Source organism: Zingiber officinale, chromosome 4A (assembly GCF_018446385.1).
Source record: "Zingiber officinale cultivar Zhangliang chromosome 4A, Zo_v1.1, whole genome shotgun sequence".
NCBI lineage: Eukaryota > Viridiplantae > Streptophyta > Magnoliopsida > Zingiberales > Zingiberaceae > Zingiber > Zingiber officinale.
The window spans coordinates 157,755,664-157,777,002 of NC_055992.1; the positions used below are offsets into that span (position 1 = coordinate 157,755,664).

The 21,339-nt window shown below is 34.2% G+C and overlaps 1 protein-coding gene across 4 annotated transcripts; it reads left to right on the forward strand.

Annotated features, from left to right (window-relative positions):
• Window positions 1-1,808: 1,808 nt before the first annotated feature.
• LOC121971866 (ER membrane protein complex subunit 10-like) lies at window positions 1,809-21,052 on the forward strand. 4 transcript variants are annotated; one of them, XR_006109267.1, is made up of 10 exons: window positions 1,809-2,235; window positions 2,433-2,495; window positions 2,584-2,679; window positions 3,904-3,951; window positions 11,538-11,609; window positions 19,459-19,517; window positions 19,691-19,781; window positions 19,926-20,085; window positions 20,473-20,608; window positions 20,778-21,052. XR_006109267.1 is itself a non-coding variant. In XM_042523345.1 (9 exons), the coding sequence occupies exons 1-8, from the start codon at window positions 1,897-1,899 to the stop codon at window positions 20,055-20,057; spliced, it is 900 nt and encodes a 299-aa protein (XP_042379279.1). In that variant the 5' UTR covers window positions 1,809-1,896; the 3' UTR covers window positions 20,058-20,085; window positions 20,778-21,052. The 4 variants fall into 4 exon arrangements, 2 of the variants coding, with proteins under 2 accessions (XP_042379279.1, XP_042379281.1); XR_006109268.1 differs by having other exon boundaries at window positions 19,926-20,067; XM_042523345.1 differs by lacking the exon at window positions 20,473-20,608.
• The last annotated feature ends 287 nt before the right edge of the window (window positions 21,053-21,339 follow it).

Genomic DNA, 21,339 nt, shown 5'->3' on the forward strand with positions numbered 1-21,339 from the left:
TATCTTTTTTTATGGATTTATTTAGCTACTCTTTCAACTAGCAAATCAGAAAAAAAAAATATCATTAAAAATAGTATAAATTTTATAGATAAAAAAAATCAACATACCGCTTTGAATTTTATTAGTTAAAAATAATAAAATGTCTCAAATGATGTAATTATTAAAAGGATGACTTTTTCAGTCAAAAAGTATCATAGGATATTTATATCCAAGATATTTTTTTTATTCTAATATATATTGGGGTAGTAGCTACTCAATGAAAATTTTAATTATTTTATTTTAATCAAAATTATTATTAAAAAAATTTATTACATCAAAATATTATTTATTAATTTAATCAAAATTTACTTAATAAATCTTAAAATTTTAAATCATAAATCTTAAAATCTAAATACTATTATATTAAAATATTCTTTTTCAACTTAGTTAAAATCATTTAATTTTTTTGAAAATCACTTTAAATTAATCAAAATTAATTTTAAATAGTTATAAAAGTTACTAAATAATTGTTATACATTTTACTTAAATCTTAAAATTTTGAATTCTAAACACTATTATATCAAAATACTATTTATCGAACTTCATCAAAATTATTTAATTTCATCAAAATAACTTTAAAAATAATTATATAACTATTACAATAATATAATAGCTATATGTTATAGTAATTAGTTGTAATTACTATAATAAAGTTGAAAGTAAAATAATAATATTTTGCTACAAAGTTAGAGTATTCTTGAAATAAAATATAACGGAGAGTGTATTTTGATTATTTATAATTTCTATTTTTCACAACCATGGGCCTATTTATGTTGGGCTAAATCACTTGGCTAAAGTGATAAGTGGCGGATGGTTTGCCATTTGAGATCATGGTCCAATCTCATGATCAGTTTAGAATGAAAATTAAAACTTAAAAAAAAAATCTCTAGTGATTTTTTTTTTCATCATATACTTTATTAAAATTTTTATATGGAAGAAAAATCTAATCTATCAATAGATAATTTTGGAGCCAAAATTAATCATCGGATGAAAAAAAAAATAACACATGCACCCATTTTCATTCGTAAAATTACATCATGTACCCAAATAAAAATGACGTTTGTATCTCTTTTAGCTCGTAATATTACACCATGTATCTAAAAAAAATGACATATGTATCATTTTTTATTTATAAAATTACGTTGTATGTATTCACCTTCCTCTATCAAGATAAACAAATATGTAAATGAAGAAATTTCTTCACCCTTTCTTTTCTCTTTCTTCGAAGATAATTTTCCATTATAGATTCCTGTCCCTTCCTCGTCCACGCTTTAGAGTAAACAGAGCATTAGAGTTGGTAGGACGTAAATTCTTAGACCACAGATAACCCTCCCCTCCATCCATGAGACCGGATTATCTAGTCCACTTTTTTAAGATTAAGAGATGATTCACAATACAATTATGATCGTATCGTGGCTGTGATTTGACTTTAATTGATTACGAATCTCTCCTTGGATTCACCTTCCCATCTATATTATAGTTTGAGTCGAGGTGGGCGGCCGGAGGCAATCTGACTATTCACCTATCATTGACCGTCTTTAAACTATCTCTGATTATCCATCCTAATCTAAATTATAATCTAAATAGAAAAAATAAATCTAAAAATTAACATTGTAACTAATTATGATTAAAATAATGATTATAATTCAATCGTTATTATATTAGGGACCATCCGGAGGGATCCTCTCTCCCATTCCACTGGCCACGTTTTTGGACACTAGTGAGCCAATTGTCTGTTGCCATGTTCGGCTAAACCACCTCAAACTAGAACTGACAAATGCGTCGGCTGAGCTGGACACAAGAGAACGCTAATTAGATGGAAATTGGCCATGGCTCGAGCAAAGCTTGGCGCTCCGGATGCAGAGCTCAGAGATGGCGAAAACCAATCGCCGGCTGCTGTCTTTGCGGTTCTTCTTAGCTTTCCTCTCGATCTCGTTTGCCGCTGGGTTCCAGTCCGATGAGTTGATGCAGGATGACGAGGAGTTCGGGCTCGAGGGCGGCCGACCAGCCGCCGATCCCCAGCTCTACATCCCTACCCAAACACCAGTCCGCCGAAGACCCGAACTTGATCTGCTAGCTGGATCCTCCGATTCGAAGTCGATCCAGTTCTCTCTGGAGCATGAGTTGGGAACCCCTGGCTTCTCGCCTGCTGGAACTTTTACGGCTCGCCTCAAGTCCTGGAGCCATGGAGGACAGGTATAGATGAGTTTTCACTTTCCCTTTGTTATTTTTCTACGATGATCTACCGCTATATAGTTTTAGTTTTTGATGATTCCTTTTCTGATCGGGTGGGGGAAAAATGTAATTTTTACTGATTAAGCGCGATAGTGAGAGTGTTGGCCTTTTACCATTCAAATTATTGCTTCTCTCAGTGATGTTGGATATGATTGCAGACTCTAACTAAGCTTAGGTTCTCGAGAAACGCACTGACAGAGGAAGAAAAGAAGGCTTTCAAGGTAATTTGCTTTTGAAGAAAATGTCTTTTTTTGTGCGACTGGAATTTAGATGAGTAATAGAATTGACGCTAAATTTAATTTGCTGCAGAAACTATTGAAAGAAGATGGCTACTATACGATCAGAGTGCCATCTAATGTGTTAGATCCTCCAGGAAGAGATTTTGTTGTTTCATCAGTCAGAGCTGTGAGTAAACAACCCGTTGATTTTCTGATCCTTCTGTTTAACTTCAAATTTTTTCCACTTGTTCTATTCGCTTTTTCATTCTAATTTGAACCTGAAAGGCCAAATAATGATTCTGAAAATTCAGTTTTGTTTCTTAAGCACCATATAGAACCAAGATAGTGTCAGATCTTTAGGTCCAGTTTTATACTATGAAATAGTAAAAATAAAGTTCATTATAGAGGTATGCATGAATTACAAGTCAATGACATAAGAATAAGGTCCACACTAAATATATTTCATTAGCCGATTTTCTTTTATCTACTTAACATGTCTTCACTTTGCAGTGCACCCACATCAGTTTCTCTATCACTATATCTAAAATTTAGAGTAAATAACTTACTTTATTAAATTTATACAATCACTTTTCACTACACACTACAACTAGCCTAAAATTTCTATTATTTTCAATTTTTTATTATTTTATTCTCTTTCTTCTATTTTTTTATTATTATTTATGGAATGAGCGGAAAGAGAGAGATTGAAAAGAATGAGCGGAAGGAGAGAGATTGAAAAGAAATATTATTTTACTTTTAGGGTAGAGGTTTCATTCCCTAAATTTAGATAATTCATCAAATCTAAATTTAGGGAATAGATAGGGTAGCTGATGCAAATATTTTTTAGCTACCCTATCCAAAATTTAGGATAAAATCTTTAGATAGGATAGCTGATGTGGATGCTCTAATTGTTGGTCCTTAAATGTTTGGGTCAGATTATGTAAGCTTGTTTATATACACACACACAAGAAATGTCTAGTTAGATTTTTTACCTTTCAACTCTTCCATGAGATCAACTGTTCAACTATGGTTACATGATTTTTCTTGAGATACCTAGTTGATGCTTTTGCAAGCTTGTAAATTTGTTTTAAGATAATTCTTTCATGGACTAGTTTAAGATATTATCCTCCAGATAATAATCAATAATGTTTTGGAATGTAAAACAAATTTACAATTTTTTATTTTATGTGCGACTTTATCAACATATTATCAATCTCTTTAAACCATACGGTGTTTTGCATGATTATGAAAATGGCCATCATGTATCTGTATTTCATAATATTCAAGATCATTTCCTGAAGGATATCATGTTGATTTTGATTGTGCTTAATAGCAATAGAAGTAGATGGATTTAGTTTTTACATGCGATTGGATGCCAATTGCTACTTCTCTAACTAGGTTTTTGTTTCAGAGGTGCATCCCTAGAGAGATTTTGGACGAGCATTTTATCATCCATGCGGTAACTACTATTTCTTTTGATTGCCATGTGTAATGATACCTAGTTATTTGTAAAAAAAAACCTTCATGCATAGTTCCTTCCGATACGGCCATGTTACTTGAAAATTGTGTCTTGTGTTTATTTACATTCTTTGATAAGAAATTAGCTAAAATTCTTTGTTGCTCATACTTCAATTAATTTTTTTGGTTTATATGGAACTATGCATATATGCACTAAAAGGGTGTCTCAGTATTGATGAGCTTCATCATCGTTACGTGACCTGCTATGATTTGAGTGATTGGAAATAGTTCTCTTTGCTTGCAAGTGTAGTCTTTCTGGAATACTTGTTAGAGTCATCATTGTTCTTAAATATATGGTATTGTTTGGGAAGATTTAAGGTTGGGACCAACCAAAGTCTATGAACGGATATCCTATATTCCTATGTCATAAGAGTAAAAGAACTCAATTTGTTCTACATAGCTGTAAAATATTTGGACTTTAGAATATTTTTATGTGTATCCATAGTTGGTAAACTCGGCCTGTCTCGATCTGGATCAATGTAGATGGAATGAGATTGACAGTGACCGATTTGATTCCAGTCAATTTCTCAAACAAGTCCCTGATATCTTCTTAAATGTTGATAAAAGACAATAATATTTTGGGGCAACTTGATGGAATTAGAGGAAAATTCAAAAGTTCAAATGACATATCTTACTATTCATACAACTCATTATGGTTTTTAAAGGTGTTTTCCATTCATCACTAATTCTAAATTAGTTATACCCAAGGTTCAAAATCTCGAGTTGCGCTGAGACCAATATTGTTCCGATGTATTGTGTTGTTGGCGAATTGGTGATTGAAGGAGGAAGGAGATGAAGAAAAAGAAGAAAATAAAACAACTTGTGTTCGATTCGAAATAGTATAGTTTTGACATTATCCTGTATGCACACAAGTTAAAAATAATAATAATATTATCTCGATTCATCTTGGTTATACCCAATACAAAAGTCATCGTGATTAACTCTTGTGCTCCAATTATCAAGTTGTGCATGTCATAAAGTGTAGATATATATTCAACGATGATCTTATTGATGACATGATTGACTAAAAAATGATATAATAATAGTATGTGTTGAACTATGTCCAAAGGTGGTAAGTCATTGCGAAACTCTTCAAAAGTTATGTCTTCAAAGTCCCTTGAGGTTTTTTTAAGGTTAGCAAATGGGTTACTAGTGTCAACTTTAGTGTCCTGACCACTAAAGCCAGCATCACTCTTAGATCCTTCTCTTCTTTCTCAAATTTTGATTGTGGTAGGAGGTGAAGGAACTGACTTAATGATTGAGTTGATTTTGTTTGTGACTTGGATTTAGGCTCAATTAAAGTAGGTTTTGATATGGTTCATCGCCGGGGCAATGGTGCAGTGGCAGGGTGCCTTTTCAGTTTCCCTTCCTAGACAACACAATTATATTTATCTTGGACTTATTATTTTGGGGCTAAGAGGACTAACTCGAGCCAAATTAGGGGGAAAAGTTTTATTAGTCTTACATGATACCTGTTTCTCCGATACTGAGAAAGCTATCATTGGACTTATAGAGGTAGACATGAATGCTAACTTAGGCATTACATAGTTATGTCCTAACTTTAATATGACCATAAGAGAAAAAAACATTTAAATCCATATCCAAGCCAAAGGCTATGGCCAATTCTAGGGAGATAATCTTCAATTAGATATCATCTTTTTAGGCAAAACTATGAATTACATGCATAATCATTTTAAAATATCTGTTACAGATATGATTGAAGCCTTAACCACAAAAGACATACACTTTCTTAAACCCAAAGAATACAACTCTGACACTTTAGCAGGATTAGAATGAAATATTAATTTACAAAATCCTGGTACCACTTTAAAACCAACTTCGTCACTTATGTACAAAGACAGAAACAACCAACTTTCAGTTAGATTTTCTGGATACTAGCCCAACATAGAAAGAGAAGAGGAACCAGTAATGCAATTGAACTTAATGAATTAAGTAAAAACCCAAGAGCAAGTATTGTTTGCCCTGGGAAATAGACATTTACAACTTATGGCTCTCTATATGAGAAAGGTAGAAGTGGTACCTCTAAATCTCATGAATCTAGCAGAATCAGCTGCTACTTCTAGACCATATGATGTACGCCTATCTGAAAGCACCATGAAAACAATGGATTATGGTCAAGGGCATCCACCAAGAATAATAACCCATTAGTCAGAACCATAGGAAAACTTAGACTACTAGAAATGACTTTTTTCGATAAAGATGTTGTGTTACTGAATATAACTGAATATGACCCTCAATTATATGATATTTATTTAGAACAATGGATACTCTCGGTAAAAAGAGATTATCAAGCCAAACATGAAATGGACATAGAAACCGGAGATGCTATGATCCGTGTAGGGAAAAATTACTTAGGAGATGTAGCTAGAGCAGCTTGGAAAGACTTTAAAAGTCACTTTCCAGAAGAAGTGGCTTGTATTGCCTCACAAGGTAATAATATTCTTAATTTTTGCTATGCAATTCATAGACTTTTAACTGCACGAGATGCTAACATTGAACTAGATATAGGCAAAAAGAAGCTATGAGAGATTTAGAGCAACTTCAATTATTTAATTGGAATTATATTAAACCCTTCTGGAACGACTTTCTAGCTTTTACAACCGTATCAGGAAACTACCCTAACCCAGCTTTAGGGGAAAGATTTTGCAGTAAACTACCAGGAGAATTAGGCAAAGAAATCCATAAATCTTGGACAGACTTACAAGTTCCAACATTATATGACAACATTGATGTACGTATACAACATATCTTAACTACACTTAAGACCAAATGCACTTACATACAAATACAAAAACAACTTAAGAACCAACAATATGGGTTATGTAGTCAAATCTACACACTGCAACAATATGGAAGTCAACAGAAACAAATAAGATACAAACAAAAACATCGGAATAGACTCCCAGCTCCTAAACCAAAACTTACTCCGAAAAAGACTTATTATATTAGGAAAAGCGAAGAAAGAAAGCCCTATTTAAGTATGACGGTTTGAAACAGTCTTGGTAATAGGTTTCTGAAAACTCGTCTATGTCTTCATTAAGGTTGCAATCGCCAAGTATGCCTAGTTTTCCTGTATGGAAATATTAATAGTAGGTTTTTTAGAGCAGGGTTTAGGTTTAGGACAGAGACAGGTGGAAGAAGAAGTAGGGTTACAGGATTCAGCAGGAGGGGAGGGGTGTCACCACGCTTCCTAACGTTGACCTCGAAAGGGTAGGCAGACAAGATGGGAGAAATAATAGGAGTAGACAGGAAAACCGCGTAATCCTTGGTAAGTAAAAGAACACGGTTAGGGGAAACAAGGAAATTAAGACCAAGAATAAGAGATATTGATTTATGAGGCATAGGTCGAGTCCAAAGTTAGGCTAAAGTAAGGGGAGAGCTAAAAACACCACAATTCGTATAAAAACGGATATGAACATTTTTTACGAATTTATGACAACTAAGTTGTTGGCCGTCAAATTGGGGTACTTAAGAGCGGAGTATTGGTTGTCTTAATTAAAGTAGAGGGGAGAAAAAATGTGAGTAAACTTTCGTCAATGGTGGAGGTAGTGGCTCCGTTATCCAGAAAAACATGTAAAATAAGTTCATGGTCTTGGATATTTAGGGCACATTGTATGCGAATATCAATAGTGAGCCCAGTATTACAAATGCTTGGTGTTTGAATAAATACGAATTCAGGATTAACTAGTTCTTCCAGAATGAGGGGGACTTTTTCCTTTGTCCGTATAAGGATCTTGTGTATACGAGGAAGGGCTAGCGTCCGTATGGACAAGTGCCTTCTCTCAGAAGAGCAAGTTCTGTTTCTAATAGGTTTAGTCTAGTTTCCAGGATAGAAACCTATGATTCTAACAAAGTATTTCTCGTGCTTCGTTTAACTGTATGAGTTGGTGGTATTCTGATTTGAAAAAGAGCGCTAAGGCATAAATTTCAACATTGTTTCTTGCATAGTTTGCAAGTACCTCGTTGTAAAATGGAAGGGTAATAGCCGCAAGTATAACTAGAGATATTATCGAACCCTTCTTTGAGAACCGAGTCATAAGAGCAAATTCTTTGGTCAGAACGTAGATCAGTTAAGTTTTGAGGGATAAATTGGTGATACATAAGTGATAACGGTTGAAAGTCATGTAAAGTTGTCTCAAAAACGGGATCGGCTAGTGGATCCTCTTCTGAACTAGAGTCATATGTGGAATCTAAAAAAGAATTAATTAAAGAATAATCTTTTTGTAACGGAGTTGACATATCTTTAAGATCAGGTATAGATAGGATGGAGTAAATAGAAAAAGTATTGGAAATATCTAATTGGACTTCTATTAAGTCAAAATTTGTATTGTCGACTATTTCAGCATCTCGGCTGTACAAGCTTTTTCTATCTGGACAAGCAGATGATAGATGGTCAGGTTTATGACAAGCAAAGCAAGTAATAGTATTGGAGTAAGTTTTATTTGGTTTAAAGCATCACACATGCTTTTCTTTATTTAAATAGGGCTTTCTTTCTTTGCTTTTCCTGATGTAATAAGTCTTTTTCGGAGTAAGTTTTGGTTTAGGAGCTGGGAGTCTATTCCGATGTTTTTGTTTGTATCATATTTGATTCTGTTGACTTCCATATTGTTGCAGTGTGTAGATTTGACTACAGAACCCATATGTTGGTTCTTAAGTTGTTTTTGTATTTGTATGTAAGTGCATTTGGTCTTAAGTGTAGTTAAGATATGTTGTATACGTACACCAATGTTGTCATATAATGCTGGAACTTATAAGTCTGTCAGGATTTATGGATTTCTTTGCCTAATTCTCTTGGTAGTTTTGAAAAGTCTTCCCCCTAGAGTTGAGTTACAGTAGTTTCCTGATACTGTAAGAGCTAGAAAGGTGTTACAGAAGGGTTTAATATAATTCCAATTAAATAATTGGAGTTGCTCTAAATCTCTCATAGCTTCTTTTTGCCTAATATTTAGTCCAATGTTGGCATCTCGTGTAGTTAAAAGTCTATGAATTGCATAGCAAAAATTAAGAATATTATTACCTTGTGAGGCAATACGAGCCACTTCTTCTAGAAAGTGACTTTTAAAGTCTTCCCAAGCTGCTCTAGCTACATCTTCTAAGTAATTTTCCTCTACATGGATCATAACATCTCCGGTTTCTATGTCCATTTCATGTTTGACTTGATAATCTCTTTTTACTGTGGCTATCCATTGTTCTAAATAAGTATCATATCACTGAGGGTCACATTCAGTAACACAGTATCTTTATCGAAAAAAGTCATTTCTGGGGTCTACGTTTTCCTACGGTTCTGACTAATGAGTTATTATTAGTAAATGGTATAATCTGTTTTCTTAGTGGATGCCCTTGACCATAATCCATTGTTTTCATGGTGCTTTCAGGTAAACGTATATCATATGGTCTAGAAGTAGCAGACGATTCTGTTGGATTCATGAGATTAAGAGGGGTATCACTTTTACCTTTCTCATATAGAGAGCCATAAGTTGTAAATGTCTATTTCCCAAGGCAAACAATACTTGCTCTTAGGTTTTTACTTGATTCATTAAGTTCAATTGCATTGGTTCCTCTTCTCTTTCTATGTCTGGTGCCATTGATGTGGGCCGGTATCCAGAAAATCTAACTAAAAGTTGGTTGTTTCTGTTTTTGTACGTAAGTGACAAAGTTGGTTTTAAAGTGGTATCAGGATTTTGTAAATTAATATTCTATTCTAATCTTGCTAAAGTGTCAGAGTTGTATTCTTTGGGTTTAAGAAAGTGTATGTGTTTCGTGGTTAAGGCTTCAATCATATCTGTAACAGATATTTTAAAATGATTATGTCATAGTTTTGCCTAAAAAATGATATCTAATTGAAGATTATCTCTCTGGAATTGGCTATAGCCTTTGGCTTGGATATGGATTTGAATGTGTTTTACAAAGTCTCTTATGGTCATATTAAAGTTAGGACATAAGAATGTAATGCCTAAGTTGGCATTCATGTCTACCTCTATAAGTCCAATGATAGCTTTCTCAGTATTGGAGAAACGGGTATCATGTAAGACTAATAAAACTTTTCCTCCTAATTTGGCTCGAGTTAGTCCTCTTAGCCCCAAAACAATAAGTCCAAGATGAATATAAAGGATTCTATAGTTTTGGCTGACCAATCATCAAATGCATTTGGATTATTCGGTCCCCATAACTAGGAGTATTTGCCTTAACATGCTCAATGGCATTTCCTATATGCTACTTTGGCTTATGCCTATTATTTTATTCAGGTTTTTCTTTAAGCATGGAATGATTGTTATGATGCATTTTGCATAATGCGGGACTTGTGTGTTCGCGATTATCCACTTTAGTTCTTTGGGTTTTAAGCTCATCCCTTATGTTATTATATAAAATTCAAGATGTTTGCACACTAAATCTATATTTATAAAATAAAAATCATGAGAAACTATAAAACTAGCGATAGTTTTTTTATCCGTTAAACAAAAAACTACTTCGAGTTGGATTTTTTTGGTTTATGAGAAAACCTAGGTAAATGCTGAAAATTGACTAAACCAAAAAAAATTAAATCTACTTCTTGTTGTATCTATAGTTTTCGATCAAGTAGAGTTATCTCCTTTGTCTTAGTATTTGCAGAAAATCCCAATAAGAAGTGGTGGCCCACCTCTAGGCAACAAATTATTTTGTGGAACTTTATTGTAGTGATTGACTACAAGCAGCAGTGGTGAGATCACTAAAGATGGAATGGCTCTAGTGGAGAAGGCTTAGACAGCTGAGGCTTTGCACGATCACCATGCCTTTTCGGCAAGGCAAAAGGGATCAAATGTGCTACTGATTGAACTCGTGACATTTTGTATCAAACAAAAACTCATTCCTTGTGATGCAAATGAAAAAAAAAAAAACTGTCAAAAAACTAGCATAAATGAGTGTGGTAGGTACTACTAGGTGGAGGAGCTGTGATTTTTTTTATTTTAATATTGGGGAATGGGGGGTGAGGGGAGGGGATGAATCATTAAGAAAGAAAGGTGAAAGGAAGAGCCAAACACTACTCATAAAAGATCTGTCAAAATAAACTCTTACAAATTCTAAAAGTTTAAATATTGAATTCCTTATGTGTATTGAGTGAGATATTTTGGAATTGTCTGCTCAGTCATCAACTCTTCAAAGAGCAATCCAGAGCTGCATAGATTAAAGTTCTTGCACTAGTATTATATCTTTACTTTCATCATCATCAAGTGTCTTAGTTTTATTTTCTTTTTGGGATCTTTCTCTGGTTTATGTAACAAGTTGAACATAGGTAATCTTTATGCTCTACATATCAAAGGAAGTGCTAGAGTTATTAGATTAATGTAGATTTTAGTTATATTTGTTCTGTGCCTAGTCCCATATTGAGTGTGTTATTTATAGGGTATATTACATTGAGTCCTTTTTATATTATATAATAGTTCTCTCTTAATGACTACAATCCAATATTTCATCTTCTCAACTAAGTTTATGCTTTATCATTTTAGCAAGTTGCATTTGCTTTTACAGGATGGTGTGAATATTTTGGCAGTGAATTATGGGTCAGCTGAAGCTTGTCAATATCCGAGATTACTCAGATATGTATGTTCTTCTAAATGGTTGTGGTGATGTTTAGTCACCTAAGTAGTCTAAGCAAGGCTTTAGATCTTCGATGCTAGTACATGTCTCAATCAAATCTATATAGCTATTTATCTGTTTTGAAACCAAGATAGATTGAGATGGACTGGACCACAATTGAGCCTATAGGTCCGTATTAGTAATCTTGCCACTGGTTTATTTTCCTTAAGTTTGTTTACCTGCAAAACAAAGAGGATTTGTCATGGTAGTCAAATTGTGATCCAGGCCTTAGGATCTTACTATCTTATGATCTAAAGTGAGTTTAACATTCTAAAACTCAAGTAGGATATGTTTTGGACTAGGATCTTACAAACCTACACTTGGATCTTATGTTTACTTACTGTTTTAGACCTCGGTCCCAACTACAACTAGATAAAATTTATATATTCATCAATTAGACATTTTAAAGAACAATATTTTACTATAGTAATATTTTTTCATGATAGATCATTTGAGAAAATTTTCAATTATAATTTAACTCCTAATTAGAAAGATCCTTTTAGTTCTTATTATTCGTCTTATAGAAGTTTCTACTTGTTACACACACACACACACAAATGAGCATGTATATAAATCCAAAAAAAACATGTACATATTTGGAGCTCATCTCTTGTAGGAAAACTCTAGGAAGAAATAAACTACCATGCACAAAACACAACGAAATAGAAGAACTATAGAAAAATTCACATTGGAAACTATCGTATCCAGCTTGCTTCAACCAGCAAAGTATAGAAAACACCATAGCTTGGCTCCATGCAGCAGCAAAGCCTGCAGTAACGTATCAGAAACAAAATTAGAAGCACCAACAGCTGACCATATCTGGAACAAATCCAGTCCCAACCTCGTTTTATGCATCAGAAGCTAACCGCATAAACCAATAGTCCAGCTCCAGCCTCTTCCATATTTTTATATTATATGTACAACATTCAAAGAAGTAATCAAAATCATCCTTACATCATTGATACTTCACCATTCTATACCTGATCGACATTTTATTCTCTTATAGTAATCAAACTGAGAATTTTATTATATTTTTCTTATATTTATTAACTGGATAATTTTATTTATGCTTCATGATACTGGAACAATAGTATTCAAAACATTCCTGTATTCAAAACATTCCTACTGACATAATATAATGAAAGTTAATACTTATTAGAAGTCAAATAAATTTCTAGAACATCTTACATTAATTGTTGGATTGTATGATCCCATGCTCCAATCATGTGGACCTCTTACCATTTATAGTTAGGATATTGATCGTTGCAACCTTGGATTTTATATCTAACTTGTATAAAACTTAGTCTGCAGGTTATACTCAACAAGATTAGCTAATTAGTAGCTTATTTTGCAGCAAACTCTCATTCTGTTGATAACTTGTTAATTGAAACACCTACAATGGCCATGCTAGTCCTATTGGGCAGATGGAGAGGTGTCAGGTGTCACGAGAAAAGAATGATGCGTAATTGATCATCATGCATTCTAGTATTTAATTTGTAGGGTTGGAAATTGATTTTAAGTTTTTTAATGCCACATCATAAGTGGATCCAAATACTTGGTATCCCATTGGGCAGATTGAGAGATGTCAGGTGTTACGAGAAAAGAATGATGCGTAATTGATCATCATGCATTCTAGTATTTAATTTGTAGGGTTGGAAATTGATTTTAAGTTTTTTAATGCCACATCATAAGTGGATCCAAAGACTTGGTATCCACAATTACTATGCAACATATGATTGAATGATTTGAACCGGTGCCATTAATATATGAGACATACTACTCTGGGGATAGCATAGTCATGACTTTAGTGTACAGATGTGAAGAGTGTTTGCTCTGGTTAGATTGATCCTCGTGTGCCTATTCATTAGATATGCCTGTAGATGATTTGTGAGAGATAAAAGAAGCTAGACAATCTAATCTGCAACAAACAACTGAAGAAAGGCCAGTTTTGTCCATTGAAGCCTTGTTCAATGGGGATATGAAACTAGCCATTGGATATGTTTGGATTGAGACACATTGAGACCCTGACTAGTTCTGATCAAGGTGATCAAAACAAATTCTAGCTTATTGGAGATAGCAATTGAGGGGCAGGTTATGTGGAAGGATCTTTATACGATTTCCCACCTGGTATGTTTTTGTTTTGACCAAGATTCTCCAATTCCTAATTTAACTAAGACTCCTTATAGTGACAAGTATGGCTTATCTCCATCAGCTAAATTAAAATGTGCTTTTAGTAATTATATTTCCAATGCAGTTTATTGGTCTGTGGTAAGAAATATGTTAGAACAGTTTATCATTGAGCTGAATTTTGCTCTTCACTTAGAATGGGGAATAAACCAGGATCACAAGTAGTGGAAGGTTCTTGTCCAATCATTAGTTGGTACTCGGATTACACTTAGTTTAGTGAAAACTCAAATTCAACCTGTGAGAAGGTTCATATTCTTTCATGTTTACCTCAGTTACAATTTGCCTAGTTGCTATCCATGTGTTGCCTATTACCTACTATAATACATTTCATGTGTGATTTGTGTTGTTGCTCTCAAATTGTCACCACATAACATCTAAGGATATGTTTATTTGCATAAAAAGAAGTCATTCAGCAGATGGGCAATATTTTTGTGACGACTTCAAGTTCCTCTCCTCCATTTACCTATTCAGAAACCACTGAGGAAGATATTTTGAGCCCCTTCCATAGAATCAGCATTTACCCACTACGTTTTCACTCGAGATCCAAAATAGTTATGAAAACTGGACTGGACCAGCCAATTTGATGGGGATATGTAATCAACATGTTTATCAAACCATTAGAACCAATTAGTTCGGTAAAAGCTAGACCAGTTTTGTTATTCTCCAAAATTTTCCCAAATATGCATTTGTGTACGAGTAAAGATTTTTTTCTATAATCTTGATATAGTGACTATTAACAGGGAAACTTTATCTGTGGGTATAGCATCGATGATTGAAGGGGAAGGGGAGAGCATTAGCGATGACAACAATATGTGGGAGGGAGTTGGCGGTGTTGACGAGATCTGGAAGGGTAGGAGTCGGAGTTCCTTGACCTCGGCTACAATGAAAAGCTTATCCTTATTGGCAACGTTGAGAGGGACATGGTGAAAGTGCAATGTGAGGCTTGGGCACTGCTGTAATTGTCTATAATCAGAGGCAAAAGTTGGCAGATGAGGAGGCTGCATGGGCCTATCCTGGGAAACTGAGGGCTGTGATTCTTTACAGGTGAATAAGGGCGAGGACGAAATCAACAAGGAAGAGGAAGACAAGGGTGTCACGGTTATTTCATTTCTTCTTACTCGTTTGTCTTTTTTCTTTTCTCTTCTCCTTGCCTAGGTAAACATTATTGTCTTTCCTTTCTCCACCTTGTCTCCCTTCCCTTTCCTTCTCTTGTTTCCTCTTCCTTCCGCTTCCTTCCTCCGGGGTGGGTAAATAGTCTAAATGATATGGGGGTACATAAATAATGCACATGCAATCCTCATTAAACAAATATGTTCCTAAAAATCATAACTTAAACTATCACACCATGTCTTAGGTCCATGTACTTGTAGATATTGCCCATGTGTAATGTTAATGCCACAGTTGTAAAACTAGCGAACACCTCTCTGCAGGTAACACAACAATGCTCGAAAGTTCAGAGTAGCCAACTTGATTTCCTCAACTAAAATTGGAGGCACAATAAGGAAAATCAACAAGGAAATGTTGAGTAGGAAGGCAAGTATCATGTGGATGCATTAATCCTTATCTGCCACTAACGGAGTGGCATGCGGTGCCTGTTCCATCATCATAACTCTTAACCATGATACTGCTGCATTTAATATTCTATGCTCATTAGCTAGTAATCACTGTAGTACCAGGACGGATGCTCTTAGTCTTCAGTACAACTTGGAGCTAAACAATTGATCCGTACAAGATAATCACTGATTCTAGGCGTGATAATGATTCAAATAGGAAAGCTATTTTCTTTAAATTCAATGGTGGAATCAATCAAAGCCATTGTCGGCAGATATGAATGTTTGGCCAATGCCCTTTTCTAAGTATTTTCTCCAAGAATTGAGTTAGCTGACCCAAGACCTGACCTGCTAAGCTAGGTCTTTCTTTGGTCTCTCCTTCCTGACGAGTTGTCCATGTGACCTAACCTACTCTCCTTGTGAGCTAACCTACTCGCACTCCTTTTTTTGAAATCATTCTCAGATCCAAGAAATGAAGTAGGCTAGACCTTGATCAAGAACAAATCCCTTTGTCTCTAAGGAAAGAACTAACTTTGCGCAATCAGAAGGCAGAAACCTTCTACACAACATTCATGAGTTTAGAATGAAAATTGAAGAGTACCCCTCTTTTATCTTCCCTGAAACTTTCATTTTGTGGTTGATAAAGACCCACCCCTTGTTTAAGTCAGATAGAGTCTCTGTCTGTCTGGATACCTGGATTAATAAAAAATAAATACATAAAAAGAGTCTTCTCTGAGTGGTGATATGGCCTCAATTGATCAGGCGTGCTTTATAACCAGTGACAAATTCCTAGGAAGGCAAGTGTATTGACCTAAGGAGGGACTTGATGCAACATAGAGGCACACTTATGACTTTCTCCTCATCTGATCAGCTGGTGCGGCTTCATACTGAGACTTTGGATAGTTTAGGATTGCCAGTGGCTCGACTATATTCATGCCCTATTTCATGCATATAGTGATTTCTTTAGGAGTAAGATGCAGATGGAATTCAAGGATAATATAGGTCATACGGGAATTGGAGGATAGTAGATAATTTTGCTAACTTGACGTGAACCATATAACATGATATAGCATGTATATCTTGAAAGATGATAGATTAGCAACCTGTAGTGAGTTTGAATCTCCAACACATGTTAAAAACTTATTCATGACATTATAACAACAATATTTACACAAATGTGTCCAATGGAGATTTCTAGACACTAGGAATGAAATCTCGAGCCGTGTCGTTCGAAACAGACCGTTTTTACCATTCCGACACCGGCACAGCATGCACAACAATTTTGCGTGCGTCATGCGTGTGCAACAGATGGAAGAAGGAATCAAGATGAAGAATTATTCGGAAGGAAGGCGACGACGAGGGAGTGGCGAGGCGGTGGCGGCGACAGGCGAGGGGGAGAAGTGGAATCGCAATGAGAGCGGCGGAGAAGAAGCGGAATCGCGATGAGAGTGGCGGGGAAGAAGCGGAATCGTGATGAGAGAAAAAGTTGGATTTTATTAAATTGTTAAATTTAAAAGGGCAGCCTAGTGCACGAAGCTCCCATCATGCGGGGTCCTGAGGAAGGATCCATGCAACCTTACCGTTGCGCCAAGGCTCCCCTTCTAAATTGTTAAATTATATATAGAATTTCTAATTAATTATCATATAAATTATAATTATATATTATATAAATTTAAAATTAATTAAATAAATTGTTAATTAATTAATATAATTATAATATATAATTTTATTATTTTTATTTAAAATATTAAAAATAATATAGATTTATATAATTTAAAATAATTTTAAAATCAAATTTTAAATTATTTTTATAAATTAAAAATAGATTAAAATTTTATAAAAAATTTTAAAATAATTTTAAAATTTTATAAATACTTTTTGAATTTTATAAATATTTTTTTTAAAATTAATTATTAAAAAAATAAAAAATATATAATTATTTCAAATAAATTTGATTTTAGAATGCAATATATATATATATATATATATATATATATATATAAACTATAATATTTAATATATATTATATAAATCAATACTTAAATTAATAAATAAAAAATTTATATATATAAATTAGGATTAATTTATATAATTATTATAGATGATAATATTTTTTTCTAAGAATTAATTTGATTTGAGATTTGGAACCATAAATATTAACATACTTAGCTTTCTATTTTTAGATTCTTACTTCCTAAGCATATGAAAATATGAAATATATATTTTTATTAAAAGTTTTATAAGGCCAAGTTATACTAAATTAATATACAACTTATTCTTAAATTATATATATATATCAAAACCGTATCGGCATGGCACGATACCGAAATTGTATCGTTCTGGTTTGGAATCGAAACCTCGGCACGAGTCGAGATTTCAAACCTTGCTAGACACAATGAAATTTAAATGAGCATACAAAAGAAGCATCAATGCAAATCGAGGTTTTATGTTAGGTCTGGCTCTATCATAATCATTCAAAACAAACATTTGGAGTTTATCGTGGTTTAATCATCTTGACTGTCCACTTGTCAAGTTATACACATCTTCATACCCAAATGCTAGATCAGATTTACATCATAGCTACAACCTCTCTACCCAGTACACAGTTGACTGCTGCTGGTAGCCATTTTGTAGCTCTGTCTTCCATTGAGCTATGGTGCTTACCCTCTCACAAAAGACAGGTAAGAAGGGAATCAGAAAGGAAAATCCATAGTATCAAGCCTCTGTCAATGTAAAACCCATTTCAAATTGGTTAAGCAGAACCAATGCCTAAGACTGCTGGTTCGAGCTCAGTTTAGGTTGAATTCTTACTATTTTTATCCCTGTTTGAGTTCAGAGCAAACTCTAAATCCTCCCATGAGAACCTAATTAAGACCCAAATTGGGCACAAGTTAATCCAATTTAGGCCAAATTCAACTAAAATTCAGGCCAGTTAGATTCAATTAAACTGAGTAAAATCTAACTTACATTAGATATAATAACAATGCAAACCATTTATGCTAGTAGTTTTTAAATTTTTTAAAATTTACTCATTCTTATTCTCTCTTCTCTTTTCTTTCTTTCTTTCTTTTGTTTTTTAATAATTCTTCATCTCTTCCATTCTTGTCAGTGATTGTGCTGGGATTTTATCCTAAGGGGGAAGAGGGAGAAAGAGAAGAAGATAAACAAAGGAGTGAGAAGGAGAAAGAAAGAGAGGGGAGGAAGAAAGAGGAAGAGAGTGGAGGTCGTTGGTGCTGAAGCCATTGTCAATGATAATGTTGTTGTCATTGACATTTGTACTACCTAAGGAAAGAGTGAGGAAGAAGAAAGAGAGAGGGAAGAAAAAAGAGGGAGAGAGAGGAGGGTATCAGTGATGGCAGTGGCACCGCCCTAGGGAAGGGAGATATAGGAACAGAAAATGAGGGATGAAAAAGAGGGAGAGGAGAGAGGTGGGGATCAATGGTTGCCAGCTTAGGATGGAGTAGGGTGGAGGAAGGGAGGGTAAGAAGAAAGAAAAAGAGAGAATGAAAGAGAGAGGAACAAAGAAACAAAGGAGAGGGAGAAAGGTAGGAGTGAGGAAGAAAGGGTGTCCTTTGGGAAATTTCGAACTTCAAGTGCATCTTTGAGAATTTACCTTCATGATTGGAACAAAGAATACTTGTGTTAGACTGTAATTTGTGACATAGTGAATGTATGATTTAGGTAGTTTTTCCTACATAAAATGGGGAATAAATATAATTAGTGTGAAGGTGAGCTTTTTCATAGGTGAGCAAATTATACACAACCTGTTAATGTGTAACACATGATATAGAGTACACCTTTTTCTATGGATGTTAATTCTACATGACGATAATGGTAAAGATTCATGGCTTCCTTCCTATCAATTGTCATAGCAAAGTTAAATAGGATCTTTGTTCTACTTTTTTGGAAAAAGAACTTTATAGAGCTCATGCTTGCAAGTAATCTGGCTCTCTGTGCTGATTTGAGATAACTAGAAAATGAATATTGAAAAAATTATTGAGGAATTTAATAAGAAGATTATTGTCATTCTGTTGGTGAGATAAAATGATATTTGCATGCATCTCTTCTCATTTCAGCCTGCAAAGTGGTCTTTCACATCATATACAGTTATGAAGACCAGCGAGCAAGCTCCAAGGTACTACACCTTGTCCAACTATTCTTGGAGTATGCATGCATCATGTCTTTGTACAATGCACTGATACTAAAACTTTTACAAGTATATGTTTTGATTTAATGGAAAGTTTCAATTAGTTAACTAATATACAGCATTGTTAATAAATATCAAATTTTATTCTCTAATACTTGCAGAACTCCTACATTTGCTGAAAAATTGCTTGCCGTGGAGGAGGGAGTTGGTGAAGGTGTAAAGCCTCCTGAAAAAACTTTCTGGGCTAAATATGTAAGATACGTTTTGGTTTTTCTTCATATGCAGCTAGGCTTTATCTGGACATTCAAGTCTGTTTATGTTTTTCAATTAGCATAAAGTGCAATTCGTGATCAACTTAATTAAAGCTGCCTAACAGTGAATCCTTTTCATCAACAGTGGATGTATTTAGTTCCTCTGGTCTTCATTGTGCTGAATGCCATGACTCAAGCCATGAACATGCCACCGGAAGAGGGGGCTGCTGGGCAAGCTGCACAGCTGGCACCAAGTGCTAATGTTAGAAGAAGATGAAAAGATTTAGGTCCACAAATTAATCCTGGTACCTCATTATTTCTTTTCTTTTGCGTCGTACATAGTGCAAGTCCCATGTTTTACCTGCCTTTTTTTTAAATGGATACAACAATCAAATCTTATCCTACTAGATGGGGTCGGCTATATGGATCATTTTATGTCATTGATCTCTATCTCCTACTAGATTATCATATATATTTAAATAAATTTTATCTTGTTTTATTGTTTCTAACCCAATCTTTTTATAGTTTCATATTACCTCAATGTAGTACTTATTGGCCGCCTAAGTACATGTCCGTATCATCTTAAACGTATTTCTCGGAGTTTTCGCTCAATAGATGCAACTTTGACTTTCTCTTAGAGTTTTTATTTTTTAAATGGATGTGATTTAAATTTTTCCATATCGTTACTTTAGAGGAGAGCATGGAAAATTGCTTTGAAGTATTCTTCTGCTCTTTACTTGAGAAAGACTTGATGGGGGCAAATTCTTTTATCCCTTATGTCTTTACCGAGAGGGGGAGGGAGAGGCAGTTAACAGCCTACTTCTCATCGTAAGTGAACAAGCCCTAAAGGTTTTTTTTTTCTTTCTTTCCAAAGAAATATGAGAGCACCCATCGCTTGGCGTAACCTACTAAATTTTGTACTCTGCTAAAACTTTCTTTTTTATTCTACTTTCCATAACTCTAATTCGATCGACATTTTATTTTATTTTTATTTCAGGATTATGAATGAGAAAGCTGGTGCATCCCTCTTTCACAATCTAAAGCGCAAGCAATGCGGTTCTTGTTTGTATGCTTCAAGCTTTTTGGTCCCGACGCCAAAATCATGAAACTGATGATTGATCTGACATCAAACATTGTTGCCTCCTTTTCTACACGATTCAAATGCTCGATTCTCATTTATAAAATTATTCGGTAGAATTTCATTCAGATGTTCCACTTGCAATCCACAATGTATTTGGTTTAGTCGCATTATTTACTCAGGTTGGTGTTGAATAAGCCTTCCTAAACGTTGAAATCAGAAATAAAATGGTTAAATACTGGATCTAACCAAACAGATCAGAAGAGTTTCAAATGGAAATCAATTGTACTCAACAATTAGATCAGTAAACTAGTTAAGCTTTGTGGTGTTCGATTTTGTTTGATAGGGTAGCTAAGTCAAATTTAAAATGAATAAGCCATTGAAATGGTTGAGCTTGATTTAAGTTTGGTTTGATCTTTAATGTTTTATCGAAGTCTCAATCTCAATTTATGTTTGTTTGATTTAAGTTTGGTTTGATCTT

Excerpts from the sequence above, each read along its gene's own strand:
- LOC121971866 (XM_042523345.1), top strand. The coding sequence starts at position 1,897 with ATGCAGAGCTCAGAGATGGCGAAAACCAATCGCCGGCTGCTGTCTTTG. Across the intron at positions 2,496-2,583 it reads AAGAAAAGAAGGCTTTCAAG|AAACTATTGAAAGAAGATGG; the intron begins GTAATTTGCTTT and ends AATTTGCTGCAG. Across the intron at positions 19,782-19,925 it reads AAACTTTCTGGGCTAAATAT|TGGATGTATTTAGTTCCTCT; the intron begins GTAAGATACGTT and ends TTTCATCAACAG.